The sequence below is a fragment of the Schistocerca americana genome, chromosome 3, assembly GCF_021461395.2.
Source record: "Schistocerca americana isolate TAMUIC-IGC-003095 chromosome 3, iqSchAmer2.1, whole genome shotgun sequence".
Taxonomy (NCBI): domain Eukaryota; kingdom Metazoa; phylum Arthropoda; class Insecta; order Orthoptera; family Acrididae; genus Schistocerca; species Schistocerca americana.
In genome coordinates, this window is record NC_060121.1 from 361210609 (window position 1) to 361228978 (window position 18370).

The 18370-nt window shown below is 42.8% G+C and overlaps 1 protein-coding gene across 1 annotated transcript in view; it reads left to right on the top strand.

The window, feature by feature from the left end:
- LOC124606083 overlaps positions 1-18370 on the top strand; it is a 375104-nt gene that overhangs the window by 74104 nt on the left and 282630 nt on the right. The window contains exon 3 of the mRNA XM_047138048.1: positions 17779-17910. Within this exon, the coding sequence (XP_046994004.1) occupies positions 17779-17910 (132 nt within the window). The remainder of the gene's footprint in view (positions 1-17778; positions 17911-18370) is intronic.

Below are 18370 nucleotides of genomic sequence, written 5' to 3' on the forward strand. Positions count from 1 at the left end.
ATCAGTCAGACTCTTGGGGGGTCCAAGCGAAAACTCCTCCCGAATAGGCCATGAAGGATCAACGGTACCGACCTGCCGCTGTAACATCCTCAGCCCACAGGTGTAACTGGATGCGGATATGGAGGGGCATGTGGTCAGTACACCGCTCTCCCGGCCGTGTGTTCACTAGATGGGAACCGCTACTTCTCAGTCAAGTAGCTCCTCAGTTCGCCTCACAAGGGTTGATTGAACCCCGCTCGCCAACAGCGCTCGGCAGACCGGATGGTCATCAATCCAAGTGCTAGCCCAGCCCGACAACTCTTAACTTCGGTGATCTGACGGGAACCGGTGTTACCACTCCGGCAAGTCCGTTGACGGTCCAAGCGAAGGATGCAAGTATTTACACGTGTGAGTAGATAATCATGCCTATTGTTGCTTTCGATAGATTATCTAGAGCGCTGCTTGCTACACGGACGCAAAAAATTCACAACGGCAAGAAGGAGACGTGCGACATAACGCCAGTTGCATAACAGTGACGCTAGTAATAGCACTATAAATGGACAAATAAAGTTTGCTTTAAATAGACGCTGTAACGGTCATGAGCGTGAGATGCCTTTGAGACTGGACGTGGTGAGATGATTTTAGTCAAGAGTGCCTTTAAGGCGACAAAGACGTCATTACTAACACGCCACTGATTTTTAACGAGGTCGTATAATAGGGCTACGAAAACGTGGATGTTCCTTCTGCGATACTGCAGAAAGGCTAAGCAGGAATGTAGTCGCTGTACACGATTGCTGGCAGCAGTGATCACGAGAATGTACCGTCCAAGGAGACCAGGCTCCAGACGGCCACGTGGCACTACTGAGAGGGACGACGATCGTGTCTGGTGTATGGCTATGGCGCACCGTACTGCATCTGCAACAGCAGTTAGCGCCACAGTGAAACAACGGGCGCGACAAATCGGTTACTTCGAGGATAGCTCCGAGCCAGACGCCCTCTACCGTGCATTCCACTGGCTCCAAACTACTCATCTGCGAATTAGGATGCCAAGCGAGAGCTCACTGGAGGGCAGGATGGAGATAGGTTGTGTTTTCTGATGAAAGCTGTTCCCGCCTCGGTACAAGTGATGGTCGTGTGTTGGACAGATGGAGGCCAGTTGAGAGTCCGCAACCAGACTGTCTGTGTACAAGGCACGCTGGACCTACACCTGGACTTATGGCCTAGTGTGCGATCTCATATAACAGCGGGTGCACTCGCGTGGTTATCCCACGCACCCGACTGCAAAATTTTACGTGAATCTACTGATTCAGTCTGTGCTGCCATTCATGAACAGCATTCCAGGGGATATTTTCCAACAGGATAATGCTCACCCACATATCACTGTTGTAACCCAACATGCTCTACGCAACAGCATCAACTGCTCCTGTATTTACCACCGACCAAGTGCAAACAGACATGGAACTCCATCCCACAAACTGACATCCCGCACGTGTACAACGCAATGCAGCCACATTTGCGCTCTTGCATTCAACATTCTGGCGGTTATGCCGGTTGTTAATGTACCAGCATTTCACATTTGCAGTGCTTTATCTCGCGCTTACATTAATCTGTGTCCTTCCAATGTTAATCAAATATGTTACCTAGACAAATGTATTCCCGAAATTTTATTATTGTACATTAATTATTTTCTCGTGTTCGTTTGTTTTTGCTGTCAGGGTGTATACTGACTATTTAGAGATTGTATTCTCATATTCTGTGTCAGAGAAACGACCTGAATTAACACACATGTCACAGCAAGTGATGTGGCAAAAATGTCATCAGAAGTGCAACTGTAGTTCCAATACAGCTAATTATCGTTCACAGCTGGCCGCAATAAATTTCGTCAACTACAAGGACAACCATACGGCGTACAAAAATTATTCCTCTTAAAGCGGGCTTTTAGTCCTTATGATGTGTGTGTGTGTGTGTGTGTGTGTGTGTGTGTTGGAAAACTGAACCACTCCCTTGAGTAGTGAAATTAAAGTACTGGAGTTTTAATATATGCAGTAAGTACGAATTTTTATGCCATAGAAAACAATTTCGAAACGCAATCCGATCTCGTACTTCTAACAGAATAAATATCGACACACACACACACACACACACACACACACACAAGCGCGCGCGCGCCTGCATAATCCAAGCACAACAAAAACGGATATTACATAATTTCTGTTCAAACATCAAATGATAAATGATTCATCAAGAAATTGGTTTAAGAACTGAAAAAAGGGGTTTGATTTCAACTTGTTGTGCAGATGAGAGTGTCTCCTCAGGTATGTAATCATTAGTTCTAAGCACAAATGAACAATTGAACAATTAAGATCAGCACACAAGTTATGACTACCATTTCCACATAATATCTCAGTAACGTGCCCGATCACTCCGTGGTATATTGAGAAAGTAGAGCCCGTCCGTAATAGCAGCTGTCGACTTACCTCACTGCACCTGGAACCTAATTTCATGCAAAGACAAAATAATTATTGCTAATGTTTTGCAATTGCAGACCTAACCTCCAGAGCCCGTAACGGGAAGCGTCCTTCAGAAACTAGGAGACCGTAAAACATCAGGGCCACGAGGAATCTAAAAAATGATTTTTAGACACATACGAATCTGCGGGGGTGAAAACAAATTCGACACTTCTGAAACCGAAAAACGACACCCTGGTGAGGAAGCAGGCAACCAGGTATTCTTCTCGTGAAATTGGTTGGTTCAAAAATGGCTCTAAGCAATGTGGGACTTAACATATGAGGACATCAGTCACCTAGACTTAGAACTACGCAAACCTAACTAACCTAAGGACATCACACACATTCATGCCCGGGGCAGGATTCGAACCTGCAACCGCAGCAGGGGCGCGTTCCGGACTGTAGCGTCTGGAACCGCTCGGCCACGACGGCCGGCAAATTGGTTGGGTCACGAATCTTATTTTAATAGCCGCAGTAAGGGTTCGCATGTGTGTGCCTTTCCTCTCATTGGCCAGGACGGAAAATCACACTCTTGGCAAGAGAACTATGAGTTTCTGCCCCTACTCTTAGTCAGCCAACATCATTGGTTAATCCAGTCAAAACTCGTATGCGAAGGGATTTTTGTAATATGTTTCTGAATTTTGCGTTGGGAGGAGCTCGCAATCTTTACTGTAATTGGTTAGAGACTTTCCGATGTGGGAGCCAGTACAATTTCTTTAATAGAGAGCTGAGAACACTTCATCTTAGGCAGACACCGAAGAACACTTCGACTTCGGGAGCCTATCATAACGCTCTTCTCCTGCTGAAACCTTGCAGCCATCTTCACCTCCGTCTTGTAGAATTCGTACTCTGTCGCAAAGTGGTCGCAATGTCGTGGTCAGACTCAGAGAGCAGTGCCACTGCTTCAGTCAAAATAGGTCCAAGCACTTTGGGACTGGCCGGCCGCGGTGGTCTCGCGGTTCTAGGCGCGCAGTCCGGAACCGCGCGACTGCTACGGTCGCAGGTTCGAATCCTGCCTCGGGCATGGATGTGTGTGATGTCCTTAGGTTAGTTAGGTTTAAGTAGTTCTAAGTTCTAGGGGACTGATGACCGCAGCTGTTAAGTCCCATAGTGCTCAGAGCCATTTGAACCATTTTTTTTTTAACTTTGGGACTTAACATCTGAGGTCATCAGTCCCCTGGAAATGTAACTACTTAAACCTAACTAACCTAAGGATATCACACACATCCAGGCCCGAGGCAGGGTTCTAACCTGCGACCGTAGCAGCAGCGCGGTTCCGGACTGAAGCGCCTAGAACCGCTCGGCCACATCGGCCTGCCCGCTTCAGTCACCCGCCACGGCAGAACTGTAGAGGTGTAGTGAAAATGTGCAGCAACTGGACGCCTCGTGATAGGGCACCAGAACTTGTTTATTTCGAAGATTTTATTGCGAAGATTTGATTGGCTTAACTGAATTCACATTGGCAGCTCACGTGACCCACTATGCGCTTAGGTGAGGGAACTGTAGCCTTTATATAACTTCCTGGGACTGTTATTTCTGTCTGGTCTTCAATTCCATTGATTGGCTGAATTCTCAGTCATTGGCGTTTACGTGGATACTTTTAATCGCTTTATTCACAATTCGATTTCCCCCCACTCATGCCATGATATTAATATGTCATTTTGTGAATCTCATTGAATCATTGTGCATTCTATGCTCTGACTGTAAATTCAGTCCGTGTTTATTGACGAAATTTTACATTGTTGTAATATATTTAACTTGAGTAGCCTATGGCCTCTAGTTTCATTCGGTAGTCAGATGAAACCCTTATTTAATATGCCTGGTGAGTTTACGGCAAGTTGAAAAAGACAGAGAGAGAAGAGAGAGGTTGATATATACGTGTGCATAATAAATTCTTTCCCTAAAAACTATTTCTCTTTTTCATTCCTCCTCTGTGTTACCGAAGATGACATGTCATTGATCTCATTTGTACTAAGACTGCAGTATAGGCGAGCTGACTATTTGCTTCCACCGCCCTGAGTGGAATGCATAAGTTCTAACTATATTCACCAACCTGCAGTCTTCTATAGTTGTTGCCCCTGCGCACAGAACATCATATAGGTCGTGAATCCGTAATCTTGAGGCTGTAAGAAACTCTTAGCCAGGGAGTGTTGTTTTAGAAATGATTAAATTTCCAATCAGTTTGTTTATACGGAATGTTACTCGCTTTTTATTAGCAGAATACGAGAAACTGCACAATTACATTCTTTTTTAGAGTCATAAATGATTTTTATTCTTCAGAAAATTAATGAACTGCATATTTCCGTATTCTGTATCACTCTGATCTCAACAACCTGTCTAAATAACCATACGTTACTTATAAAGTCTTAACTAACATTGACCGCGGCAGACTACATGTCTGTCTTCCGACACTGCCGAACCAGCTCTGATTTCCACACTAGACATTACTAACTAAATCTTAACTGATACCGCGGCGAACAACATGTCCGTTCTCCGAGACTGCCGAACGAGCTCTGATTTTACAGCCGAAGCGCTAGCAGTTATCTAACTTCCTCCCAGCGACTGCAACGTAACACTCTGGCCCCCGAGCCTGTAACTTCGTAACGTGTCTAACTCTGAAACAACTCCGGCCACATCTCCGTATAACTCATATCCAATTCCCCAACTTCGGCCACTGTCTTCATGTTTGTAGCTTTTTCTCCCCACTGCACCCTTCTCCGACGACTGACTCCTCCTGAACGCTCCAGCCTGGAGTTTTGTTTCGCTTTCTCCTTCGAACCTGCCTGTCCCTCACGTGACGTACTGTCTAGGGCTTTACTTTACCTTATTGGCTACCCTGGTGCTTTATTCTTCAGATATCTTTCAGAGGCTGAGTGGAGGGGATAAAATTCGTTCCCTGTGAGGTAAAGAACTGCTTTCTAAGCCTTTCGTTGCCTTCCTACGACATAGCGTGTTCCCCGCCATAGACTCGCTATCTCTTCCTTTCGCAGCTTCAGCTCTCTCTGTCTCTTTCAGTTCTTGCCCCCTGTTTCTAAAGTCGTGCCTTCTATTCCATTACTTTTTTTATCGAACAAGGGCTGCCTTCATTATCCTTATTTCCTTATTTACTCCATTATAAACATTCCCATAATTAATTCTGTTACTTCTTGCGTTATCGTCTAGCCCTTGCTCCATTAAGCGCCACTTAACTTATTTCACACGGCTTCTCCGGTCTGCGGCCTCTGATCTCGACCATTTGGTCCCTTGTCCTACCTGTGTTTGGTTCCTCTGCGCCCCAGCTCTTTAGCTTTGTCTTTACTCTCAATCAAAAACTGTTTTATATTCTGGGCATCCGCAGCTGCTGAAAGTTATGGTGCTAGGAAGAATTCCGTCAACAGCTGGTAAAATGGTTGTTTATTAAAACATAAATGCTTTCGCGGCCTAAAGCCGCAACATCAGGTGATACCTACATGGTGAAAAGCAAAATACAGTATCACTACAGTTTATGGATATTAAAATTAATAAATGAATGTCTAAAACATACTCACAACGTTGAAAGATCAAAGGCATACCTATTGCTCCCAGTCAGAATTTACTATTTAGTGAAAGGTATCGAAGATATGGCCATTCATTTAGGACAAATTGCTGATAGGTTTATCTTGCGGCTACAGACCTATGTTTTAAAATTTGCCTGCATCTAAAACCTGGCGATTCATCATCAGATGATACAATTTAGTTCGGAGTATTGTGGGGGTCGTGCATCTGTGGCAAATATTTTTCGTCTCTATATTTGCGGATCGCCACAATACTCCGAACTAAATTTTACCATCTGATGACGAATCGCCAGGCGATTCGAATGGTTCAAATAGCTCTAAGCACTATGGGACTTAACTTCTGAGGTCATCAGTCCCCTAGAACTTAGAACTACTTAAACCTAACTAACCTAAGGACATCACACATATCCATGCCCAAGGCAGGATTCGAACCTGCGACCGTAGCTGTCGCGCGGTTCCAGACTGTAGCGCCTAGGCCGGCCGGAGTGGCCGTGCGGTTGTAGGCGTTACAGTCTGGAGTCGAGCGACCGCTACGGTCGCAGGTTCGAATCCTGCCTCGGGCATGGATGTGTGTGATGTCCTCAGGTCAGTTAGGTTTAATTAGTTCTAAGTTCTAGGCGAGTGATGACCTCGGAAGTTAAGTCGCATAGTGCTCAGAGCCATTTGAGCCATTTGTAGCGCCTAGAACTGCTCGGCCATCCCGGCCGGCAGGCGATTCGAAACCGGTCATGAATAAATAAAAATTACAGAAAAAACGGCGATTGGTTGCAGTAATTCCTGAAACCTTTCTTTTTTATATCTAAAAATTTCTACTTCCTCTAAAATATTCAGAATATGAATCTCTTCTTTTTTGTGAAGTATTTTTAAATTTTCTGAATGCTTTGCGATGCTACGCCCCTCTTCGTGTAATTGTGCTGTTAATGCAGATCCGGGATTTTTTAACACGATGTACCTGGTGATTTGTATAGTGCGCAAATAATGGAGTTAGCACTGACTACTTTTTATCGCCAATCCGACCCGTCCAAAAATTTTCAACGTCCTTTCACTGTAAACTTTTTTTAGGTGCAGGCAAATTTTAATATATGGCTCTGTAATCGCAAGTTTCACCTATCAGTAATTTGTTCGAAATAGTTTCACCTATCAGTAATTTGTTCGAAAAGAATGGAGCACGTCTTCGTTACATTTCGCTAGCCATAGTTTGACAGTATTCACTAAACAGCAAATTCTGAGTAGGAGCTATGGGTATGTCTATGGCGTTTCAACGTTTTGAGTGTTTTAGACATTCCTTTATTAATTTTAATATCCACAGAATGTGATGACACTGTACTTTGCTCTTTACCATGTAGGTAGCATCTGATGATGCGGGTTTAGAATGCGAAACCAGTTGTGTTTTAATGAACAACCATTTTACCCGCTGTTAGCGGAATTCTTCCTAACGTCATTCATTCTCAATATTATTTTTTAGTTAACTTTAGTATCGTTTACAGGACTTTTCTTTTAGCTATTACCACGATGCTGTGTGTTCAGTAGACTGTTCATCGTGTTTGTAACATTACGAGCAGCTGGTTCGCAAGACATAACGTAGCCCTGAGAATATTTGACGGGCCTGCGAGGACCATGATCAGGCCGAGCGCTGTGTGTAAGTTGCAGTAGTTGACTAGGGGCAGGCATCGAGTGAGCCGTCAGCCAGGGAAATTCCCATGTGCTAGGAGGAAGCGCGGGAACTGAGCAGCGTGCTTGCGAAGGACGCAGACAAGTGGAGGGTTCATCTGTCTGAAACATGGAGACAAATAGTGATACTCTACAAAAAATCCTTCAAGACATGCTATAAGACATCGAAATACAGCTTATGAACTGCAGTGGTGAGACTAGCTCGATGCAAATTGAATCTTGTTTGTAAACATAGTATTTCAGATAAATATAACCAGCAATAATTAAACCAACAGCTGTATTTTCGTCTCTGATTTATTCCAGAGGTAACCGGTGTTGGCATTCCATTAAGCCATTATCACGCCCTACATGGTGACATAGTGGATGAGCTTATATTGCCAGACAAAATATCATGTAAGACCAAACTAGTGCCCGCATCAGCTTAAATAACACGGCTATACACTTGTAAACAACCTGAGCGCAACTGCGAGGGTTGCCCAGAGTGTAATACACCGCATTTTTTTTTTCTAAGTCGAAAATAAAATATGTACGAGGGTTGGAACTTTAATAGTGGCAACTATTTATTTACAGTTCGTACAAAATACATACGTGTTTCAAAGTTTTACTGACTTTCAAAGTAGTCACCAGCATTGCGTATAACCCGTCGCCAGCGATGTGAAAGTCATAGGATATTCTTAGCAGTGTCAGTTGTGTTGACTGTTCGAGCGGCGCGGTCTATTTCCCGACGAATTTGTACCAGTTCTGAAGCGAATGCCGTGAGGTGTTTCCTTCAGTTTAGAAATCGAGTTGAACTCACGAGAGCTTAAGTCATGGAAGTGCAGTAGGTGGTATGGTACTTAGCAGCCCCACCAGTCAAAGAAATCAGTAACAGCTTTCACTGTACGTGCTTGAGCATTGTCCTGCAAAATGATGGTCAGGTCCTGCAGAAAGTGTAAGACAGAATTGTTGACACTTTCTGCAGCCTTATCAGAACGGAACCAGCAGGTAAACGCACGCAGACGCCGGACAGCTTGGTGGAGGTTCACTTGTACGTGCACTTCCCCTTTGGACAGTAGTGACGAAAACTACTTACACTAACGTATGCGACAAACATAAAACTATAGAGAACAGCTTGCGTGGGCCACCTAGTATATGTGTATGTGAAATAAGTACTGATAAGCAAATAGTGCTCATTTTGTTTCATCTTGAGTTGAGCAGTGGTCATGCGACCGTGCCTTTAAAGCAGCTTGCACAGTGGATCACGTGGCCTTTTGGTTGGTGCGGTAAGATCGATGAGAATTGCATGATCAGAGCGCTGCAGGCTTTCAAAGTTGAAAGGACTAGATTATTTTGTGGTCGTGAGGAGAACGCTTGGAAATACTTCGGGACTTTGAATAATTTCGTGGAAGTGAGCTGTGGACTTTGAATTCAGCCAGGGCTTAGAATTTTCAAATCCCTTTCAGTGATAGATTCTGCTGTGTCTACACAAACTTTATAGTTATTTAACTGTTGGTAAGCGGATGTGAATTTTAATTTTGCTGTCTTTCATGATTTTAAATTATATGACGAACATGTTCTTTATCATAATCCGAGACTGCATTTATGGCCTCTGGACCAGGGATGTGTAGTCGACTATTTTGCACGCGGCCAATCAGCGCTCAGTCGGTTTCCGTGTTCTGTACTGTGTAAACTTCCGTCACATTTGAGCTTGCTATGGTGTTTTAGGTATGCGAAACTACTATTGACTTATTTCTATGTGTTCTGTGAGTCTTTTCGTAATTGCTCAAGCACTTAGAAAGTGCCAAGTGTTTCACAAACAGGGCAAGGGGCCTTATTTTTAAAGTGTACTCGTTCAGACGAGCCGGTCTGCGAGATTGCCAAAGTGCAGGGACGCGCTGCAGCGGCCTTTGGCGATACTGGTACACTTTCTGCCGTGCTGACAACGCAGCATCCCTTGTGAACTGCGCAGCCACAGGCCATTGAAGCTGTCACCGAGTATAGTCACAGTAGCCTTGATGATTACCAATTTTGCATTATGCTGCGTATGTCAGCAAGATTCTGTGCCAACAGACATTGAGATTTTACCACTGGTCCTTCGTGAAGTAATGCACAGCTTTATGCACTTATCCCACACATGCGTGTAAATGCACTGCCTGCACTCGTAACAACATGTGCGCTATTGATTTAAATATCATTCAACTGATTTATAGATTTTGTCATTTTAAGGCCACCGTTGCCATAATTGCATGCAGGCATTTGGGTCAAACTTTAAATCATCTGGTTGCTGTCCTACATGATTTTATTTAGTAGTTCGCACTATTCGTTTATTGTTTCATAATTTAATTCGGTAAACTGATGTTCTACTACTAATCAGTTTGATGCATACTTCTCTTAAAATTCATTACAGCAATGACATTATCATCCTTTCAGCTTGAATTTCAATTAGACTTATGATTCTGTCTTTTACTTCATTCATTTGTCGTTATGTATGAAGGTTGAACAGGTGGGGAGAAAGGCTGTATCCCTGCCTTGAGCTCCTTTTAATCCAGCCAGTTGCCTCTTGTCCTTCCATTCTTATTATTCACTCTTGGTTGTCGTACATACCGTATATTACCCGCATTTCCCTAAAGTGCACACCTACTTTTCCAAGATTTTCAAACGTCTTGCCTTTGAGTTTACGTTGTCGAACGTTTTCCTAGCAAAAAAATTCTACGAGACAGCTTTAATTAGTCCGCAGCTCGTGGTCGTGCGGTAGCGTTCTCCCTTCCCTCGCCCGGGTTCCCGGGTTCGATTCCCGGCGGGGTCAGGGATTTTCTCTGCCTCGTGATGACTGGGTGTTGTGTGCTGTCCTTAGGTCAGTTAGGTTTAAGTAGTTCTAAGTTCTAGGGGACTGATGACCATAGATGTTAAGTCCCATAGTGCTCAGAGTTACTTGAACCATTTTTGAACAGCTTTAATTTTCCTTGCCTTATATCCGCTATCAAGCTAACGTCAGAACTACCTCCCTGGTGAATTGCCGGTTTTATCTTTTATGAAGCCAAACTGGTCATCATCTACCAGATTCATAATTTTCCATTAAATTTTTCTGTATATCATTCACTTCAGCAACTTGAGTGGGTGGGCTATCAAGATAATAGTGTGTTATCGCATTTTTCTGCCATTGCAAACTTGGGGACTGTGCGGGTGCTATTTATCCGAGATTCAGTCGGTACGCCACCAGCCTCCTACATTCGACACACTAACTAAAATAATCATTTCCTGCAGTGATTTAACAACCCTCCCCTTGATATGTTATTCATGGCTTCTACCATGGTTGATTACAAATCTTCCCAATTTCTATCTAATTCTGATTCTAATACTAAATTTAACATATTGTTCAAATCGACAGTTATTTATTCTCCAATGGCGTTATCAGACACTTCCTTCACTTCGAACAGACCTTGAATGTAGACTTCCCATCTATCCATTGCCTCCTCTGTATTTAATATTGGGGTTGCTTTTGTACAATTGTCGTTGACATCTTAGCAACTAAATTCTTTGTAAGTTCTTTTAAATTTTCTGTATGTTACAACTGGTTTTCCGACGACGATTTCTATTCCGATTTATTCACTTTTTCCGCAGCCGTTTCGCTTTTGATTATTTCCACTTCCTGTTGATTTCCTTCCTAAGTGATTTATATCTCTATATTTATTACTTTTCCCGAACATTTATGTATTACATTCACGGATCAACTGAAGTGTTTCTTCTGTTGCTTTCGTATTTTCGCTTTTACCGTACTTATATCTATATTTGACTGTTCAGGTAGCGTTTGGTACAGTTTATGGGGCGCACAACTGCGCGGTCATCAGCGTTCAGGTAGTGTGATGACTCTTTTAAAAATTTCGTCCTCCTCAGCTGTATTCCCTACTGTGATATACAGTACTGTAATCACTACAGCCTCAGAGAACTGCGACGCACATCTTCATTCCTGACTACTTCAGTATCTCATTTGCACGTATGTTGATTCTTTCCGACGTTTCTCTTAAAACTCCAGCCTACTCTTCATCATTATTAATTTCTGATTTGAGTTTACATCTGCTTTTTGGGACGCCTTACAATCCAATATCTGATTTCACAATCTCTTTCTCACCATCTACATCAACATGACTAGTCTACAATTCACACTTAAGTGCCTGGAAGTTAGTCGATCGAACCACCATTCCACAATAGAACAGCATGCAGGAATGAGGTACACTTAAATCTTTCCGTGGGGGCTCTGATTTCTCTTATTTTTTTGCCTATGATAAAATTCCTCTGTGGATGGGTTTGAGCAAAATATTTTCGCATTCATAGCAGAAAGGTGGTGACTGTAAATTTTGTGAAAAGACCTCGCCGCAACGAAAAAAGCCTTTGTTTTAATGACTGCCATCACAATTTGCGTATCACATCCATGACACTCCGTCTCCTATTTTGGGATAACTCAGAACGAGGTGATCTTCTTTGATTTTTTTTATGTCCTCCGTCAATCAAGAATCTCATACTGCACAGCAAGACAAGAAGAGGACGTAAAAGCGTAGTGTGTGCAGTCTGTTTATTAGACCTGTTGCATCTTCTAAATGATCTGCCAATAAAATACAGTCTGTGGTTGGCCTTCCCCACAACATTATCTAACTAATCGTAACAATTTTAAGTTTTTCTTAATTGTAATCCTTAGATGTTTAGTTACATTTACAGCATTTAGATTTGCATGATTCATGGTGTAACTGAACTAACAAAGGGTTTCGTTTAGCATTCATGTGGAAGACCACAAAGTTTTCATTATTTAAAGTCGATTGCCACTTTTCGCGCTATAATGTATCTTTTCTACATCATTTTGCAATTGCTCTTGATTTTATGATGACTTTACTAGACGGGAAATGACACCATCACCTGCCACCAATATAAGAGGACTTCTCATATTGTCACCAAAATCGTTCATGTAGATTAGGGACAGCACTGCCTTGGAAACTGCAGATACCACTTTTGTTTTACACGATGACTTGCCGTCTGTTACTACGGACTGTGACCTTTTCGTCAGGAATTCACAAATCCAGTTGCACAACTGAGACGATACTCCACAGGCAAGCAATTTGATTAGAAGTCGCTTGTGAGAAACCTCGATGTAATCAAGCTGGTATCTTCACGTGTCATTTGGGCCTTTCCAGTTTCACCTTTTTTGTGATTTTCTGACAGTGTAACTGATATTGTAAGCGGAGTCGTCTCTCTCTCTCTCTCTCTCTCTCTCTCTCTCTCTCTCTCTCTCTCCCCCCCTTCTGCCGATCCCATATTCTCTCGTAATGCTGTCTTCTAATCTTTCGGCTACTATAACATTTAGATCTAAATCACACTCAATAATTCTACTATTACAGCCTTCTATGTACGGTACTGAATTATCCGTTCGTTTCCCACATATACTTTCTCGATCTCTTCATCCTCCGTTTGTGACTTCGGCGTGTCTATAAGAACTACAGTTGGCGTTGTTTTGGTTCAGCTCAATTTTCATATCTTATCTCTAGTCTCGTTGCGCTTTGTTTTGTTGTTGCCGTATTGTATATCACGTTGTATTACGACTTTTCTGTCGTCTGCGATTTAGTGGTCTATTGCCCTCGAGGCGTATTGTTCTCTCCTCTGCCCGTTATTTCTTCGGAATCCATTATCTGTTTTAATTCTTGAATTACGATGGACTCTCTCTGCTATAGTTGATACTTGTACGGAATTCCGAAACTGAGATCGCTATTATATCTGTTCAGAATATTGTAGCGATATTCGTGCTTTGAGAATGGTACCGATACTAATAAAAGTCTAAATCGTTAAAGAGTGGAGATTTAAACCGATACTTACGGATTCGAACAATTATGCTCTTATGAAATGGTTACCTGTTATTTTTTCTTCTTGTAGCATTAAATTTTGAGGCATGGTTTATATTGGCAGTTAATGATGCGGCTATACAGAGTCAATCACTTAAAACTTGCACCGCAAATATTGCGGAAATCGAAAGTGCTATTGATGTGCGGTTATCACAGAATGAATCGGTAGTCGATGCTCGTATTGTTAGCCAATCAAAAGATTTTAATAATACTTAGAAATCGTATCTGATGTGCAAACATACACTTTTTTAAATGGAGCAGTGCCTATCGACATTAACAAACTAAAAGCAGGGTAAATCATTGTGCCAATGGTGTTTGTTGCAGGATTCTAGTGCGAGTTATTTACGAGATATCGTATTTTGGAAAGATCCCACACCGTCACTTGTACTATACCTGTGGTAGCACACACTAAAGAACAACACAGGAGCATACATAGTTACGTCGCCATAACAGATCAGTAACGGGACAATTGACCATCACATGTTGTGTTCAAAATGACCACCGGCAGCGGCAATACACACTTCCAATCTGGTATGGAACGATTGCTGCACACGTGCTAGTATTTCAGCAGAGATGTCCTAGCAGGTTACAGCAGCACCTGTCCTTGTGAACAGCGTCTTTCAGCTATCCCAGCAGAAAAAAAATGTACAGACGTCAAACCTGGGGAACGGGCGGCCAAAGTACGGGTCCTCTGCGTCCAGTCCAACGATTTGGAAACAATTCGTGAAGACGTGCTTTAGTACTTCGTGCATTATGAGATGGACACCCATCATGTTGGTGTCACAGGTTTCTCCTTGTGTGCAGAATAACGTCTACTAGCATCTGTGTAAGATGGCCTTTTAGGAGGCTGCGGCACTCGTGCGTGTTGAGTGTCCCGTCTATGAAAAACGGGCTATGAGGTGATGGTTCACTATCCCACACCACACGTTTACACGCTGATGTTTCACCTGACGAAACCAACGGGGATAGGCCAATAGTGCATGTTTCGGTGGTTTACCTGGCCATGATTAGTAAACGTCGCTTCATCACTAAACAAGATACATGATATATCTGCGGTATCCTGTCTTAATGCCCATGTACAGAAGTTAACACGATTCACATAATCGTTTCCATGCACTTCATGATGGAGAGAGATGTGATATGGATGGAACCTATGCCGATGGAGATTGTGTAGCACAGTTGCCTGACTCACGCCACTTCCGCGTGTGATTGCGCGGGAGCTAACGTGCGGATCAACTGCAGCAGCAGCAAGAACATTAATTTTCCCCTCTTCTGTTGTCACTTGTTTCCTTCTGTTACGTTGTCCAGATGTTACACTACCACTACTACACTACCACTTTACGTAAATGCTTGAAGAGTCTGATAAATAATCGCCGAGATGGTTGACGTCTATTGGGATACATTGCCGCATACACCGTACAAGAACGAACTGCATTCTTCCTATACTCTCCAGACACCATGACCATGTCGGGTTTTTCTAGATTGGTAAATCCCATCGTTCACCCGAGATCTAATGCTTAGACCGTCGCAACCTAACTAGCAAGTCGCAACGTACTCAAGGAAGACAGAAGCGCACTGTAAGCAAACATAGCGACATTTTACCTACCACTACACGGGTCGAATGGCACAAAGAAGTGTCGGTCTGCAAATTTTTCCAAAAATTTTACCTCGTAAACAACTCGCACTAGAATCTTCCAACAAACATCATTTACATTTTAATTTACCCTGATTTTAGTTTATTCATGTCAATGGGCATTGTTCCATTTAAAAAAACGTACGTCTACACGAAAAATACATTTGCGAAATATCATTTTGCTACCAATACGAGCATCTGACTGCCAATCCATTGTGTTAAAACCGCGCATATAGCACTTCCCATTTCGGAAATATTCGCGGTGCAAGTTTTAGGTGATTCACCCTAGAGAGCCCGCAGTCGGTGATGAGTTTAATCGTACTATTCCTACTAATTATTTCGAAATTTTTATCCACGCCAACCATTACCTGCTCAATCGAAAGAGAATTACACTACGCTCCACTGTGTACCAACCATTAAAAGGAGAGCTCATTTAAATTAATAAAAAATGGCTCTGAGCACTATGGGACTTAACACCTTAGGTCATCAGTCCCCTAGAAGTTAGAACTACTTAAATCTAACTAACCTAAGGACATCACACACATCCATGTCCCCGGCAGGATTCGAACCTGCGACCGTAGCAGTCCTGCGTTAAATTAATAAAATAATATTCTACACGGTCGTCAACTGTCGTAACTCATTACTGGAACTACACTCGCTTGAGGCAACTTCTTTTCTTACGGTGGCTTCTGATGTAATTATTAAGCCATCAACCAAACTTAACGTCAGAATTTAGAACTGTCTTTTGGATCAAATATTATTATGTAAGTATCATTTATACAGTTGGAAATGACACTTCGAAACAATTTTAAGGACGATTCAATAGTTCAAAATAATTTTTGAGGCACTCTAAGATTCCTGTTCTTTTCAAGTGAAAATCATGTTTGTATTATATTCATCCAACTAAGATGACAAGGTGATGGAAGGGCTAAAAACTTACAAAAATCACGAAAAAAACTATCAGAACCAAAAATAAACATTACATAAATATATAAATGTTGCATTTGATTCATAAATTACAAATCTGGACTCGCATTTTGCCAAATCAAAGTATTCCAAAAGTGACTAACGCATTTGCATCGATGTTTTAATGAGTTAATATAACTAGTAATAGCATACCAAAACAAATATAATAAACATTATCATCAAAGCAAACCTTTAAACTATCGCCTTTAGCTTGGAACAGGTTACTTGTATCGAGATATACTATCTGATCGGAAGTATTCGGACACCTATTATTGGACATTAATATGGGAAGCATCCATCCTTCGCCTTTATTACGGCTTGGACTCTCCTGGGGTATGTCCGTGGAAGAATGGCAGCCCATTTTTCCTCAAAAGCCCAAACCAGATAAGATCGCCGGCGTTTAGAGAGAAGTTGATGAACTAACTCATCGTAAATGTGTTACATTGGGTTCAGGTTGGAATTCTAGGAAGGCCAATCTATTTTAGGAATGTTATTCGCCACAGACCGTTGCCTCAAAGATGCTACTTTACGAGAGCGTACATTGTCTTACTCATGTGATCATCGTCTGCGAAATCTTCCTTATTGTGTGCAATATACAATGCTGTAAAGTGCGTTCACACCCTTCTTAAGTGCAACATGGCGAACACGTTGTAAACATGAAATACACCCCCATACCGATATATCACCTCCTCTATAGTGTTGGAACGTGCTCCAGGCTTTTCCCTAACTAAAACCCTTCCATCAGATTGCCAGAGAGTATAACATCATTCATCACTCCAGATCACTCGTTTCCAGCTGTCCACTGTCCAGTTACGTCGCTCGTTACGCCACCTCAAGCCTTGCTTAGCATGGACTACAGAAATATGTGGCTTACGAGAAGCTGCTCGACAGTCGTACCCCATTGTGCTTAACTCTCTATGCACAGTGATTGTGCTAGCTGATGACTTCATGCAATTTTTTCTACCACTCGTCGGCCGGTGTGGCCGAGCGGTCCTAGGCGCTTCAGTCCGGATCCGCGCGTCTGCTACGGTTGCAGGTTCGAATCCTGCCTCGGGCAAGGATGTGTGTGATGTTCTTAGGTTGGTTAGGTTTAAGTAGTTCTACGTTCTACGGGACTGACGACCTCATGTGTTAAGTCCCATAGTGCTGAGAGCCATTTGAACCATTTTTACAACAATCCTCTGCAATGTTCGTCTGTCCCTGTTGGCCAGGCATGAGGTCAGCCTGGTCTTTCTGTAACTGTGGTTGTTCCATTTGACTATCACCAACAGTCGAATTTGGCAGCTTTAGAAGCGTTGAAATCCCTGTAATAGGTTTGTTGGGTGACATTAGTCTACTTTCGAAGTCATGGAGCTCTCCTACCAGTTCCGCTGTTAACCACTTCTCTGCTGACAACACTATAGTCTCCGCCTCCATTTATATTGGTAGATCCGCCTCTGGTGACAGCTAGTGATTAATTCCGCATTTCATGTGACTGTCTGTATATCTTTGGTCAGATGGTACATTGTTTGCAACATATCGTATATGAATAAAGCAAGTTATGGCTCACAAGAGCTTTTTTCTCTCTTCTGAAAGATCCAGTCGCAGCGTCGGAATGATGGAGTCTTTCTTTACGTATGTTGCAGGGTACCATCCGGGACGTGCACATGGGCGCCGTCACAAACGACCTGGCCCTCTTCCAGATGCGCAGCGCCGACCCGGTGCCCGTGCAAATCCTCGCCAGCAAGGACCAGAACGGCCTCACGCCGCTGCACAAGGTAACTTCTCGTTCATCTAGTCAGTAGGTGACTCCTCACACACGACACTGATGTGTCAATAACCTTGTGTAACAACCAGGTCGCGAATAGGGCGCATATGTTCTCTTCGCGTAGCTCCGTATCACGATGGGCACGAAACCTGCTTATTAAACTAAACTCTAAGAAGTCACAGGTCGTCCTCATGTTACGACTACTGTCGATCAGTAGAGATATTCCTGCAACACTTCTACCAGTACCCCTTGATTCTGCCCAATAAGCATGTCAAAAACAGGGAAAGATTTCCCCGTAAGTTGCACGAGCTTGTAAATTAGGACAAACAAATTGTTTCAGAGTACAGGAAATATTTTCTTCTTGTACACAAACTTAGAAAAGTATTTGCACCTAAAATAAAACTAATGTTTGGTTCCACCAAATCTTCAGTGCTATGATATTCCAACTTGACTCAAACAGTGAAACCTCA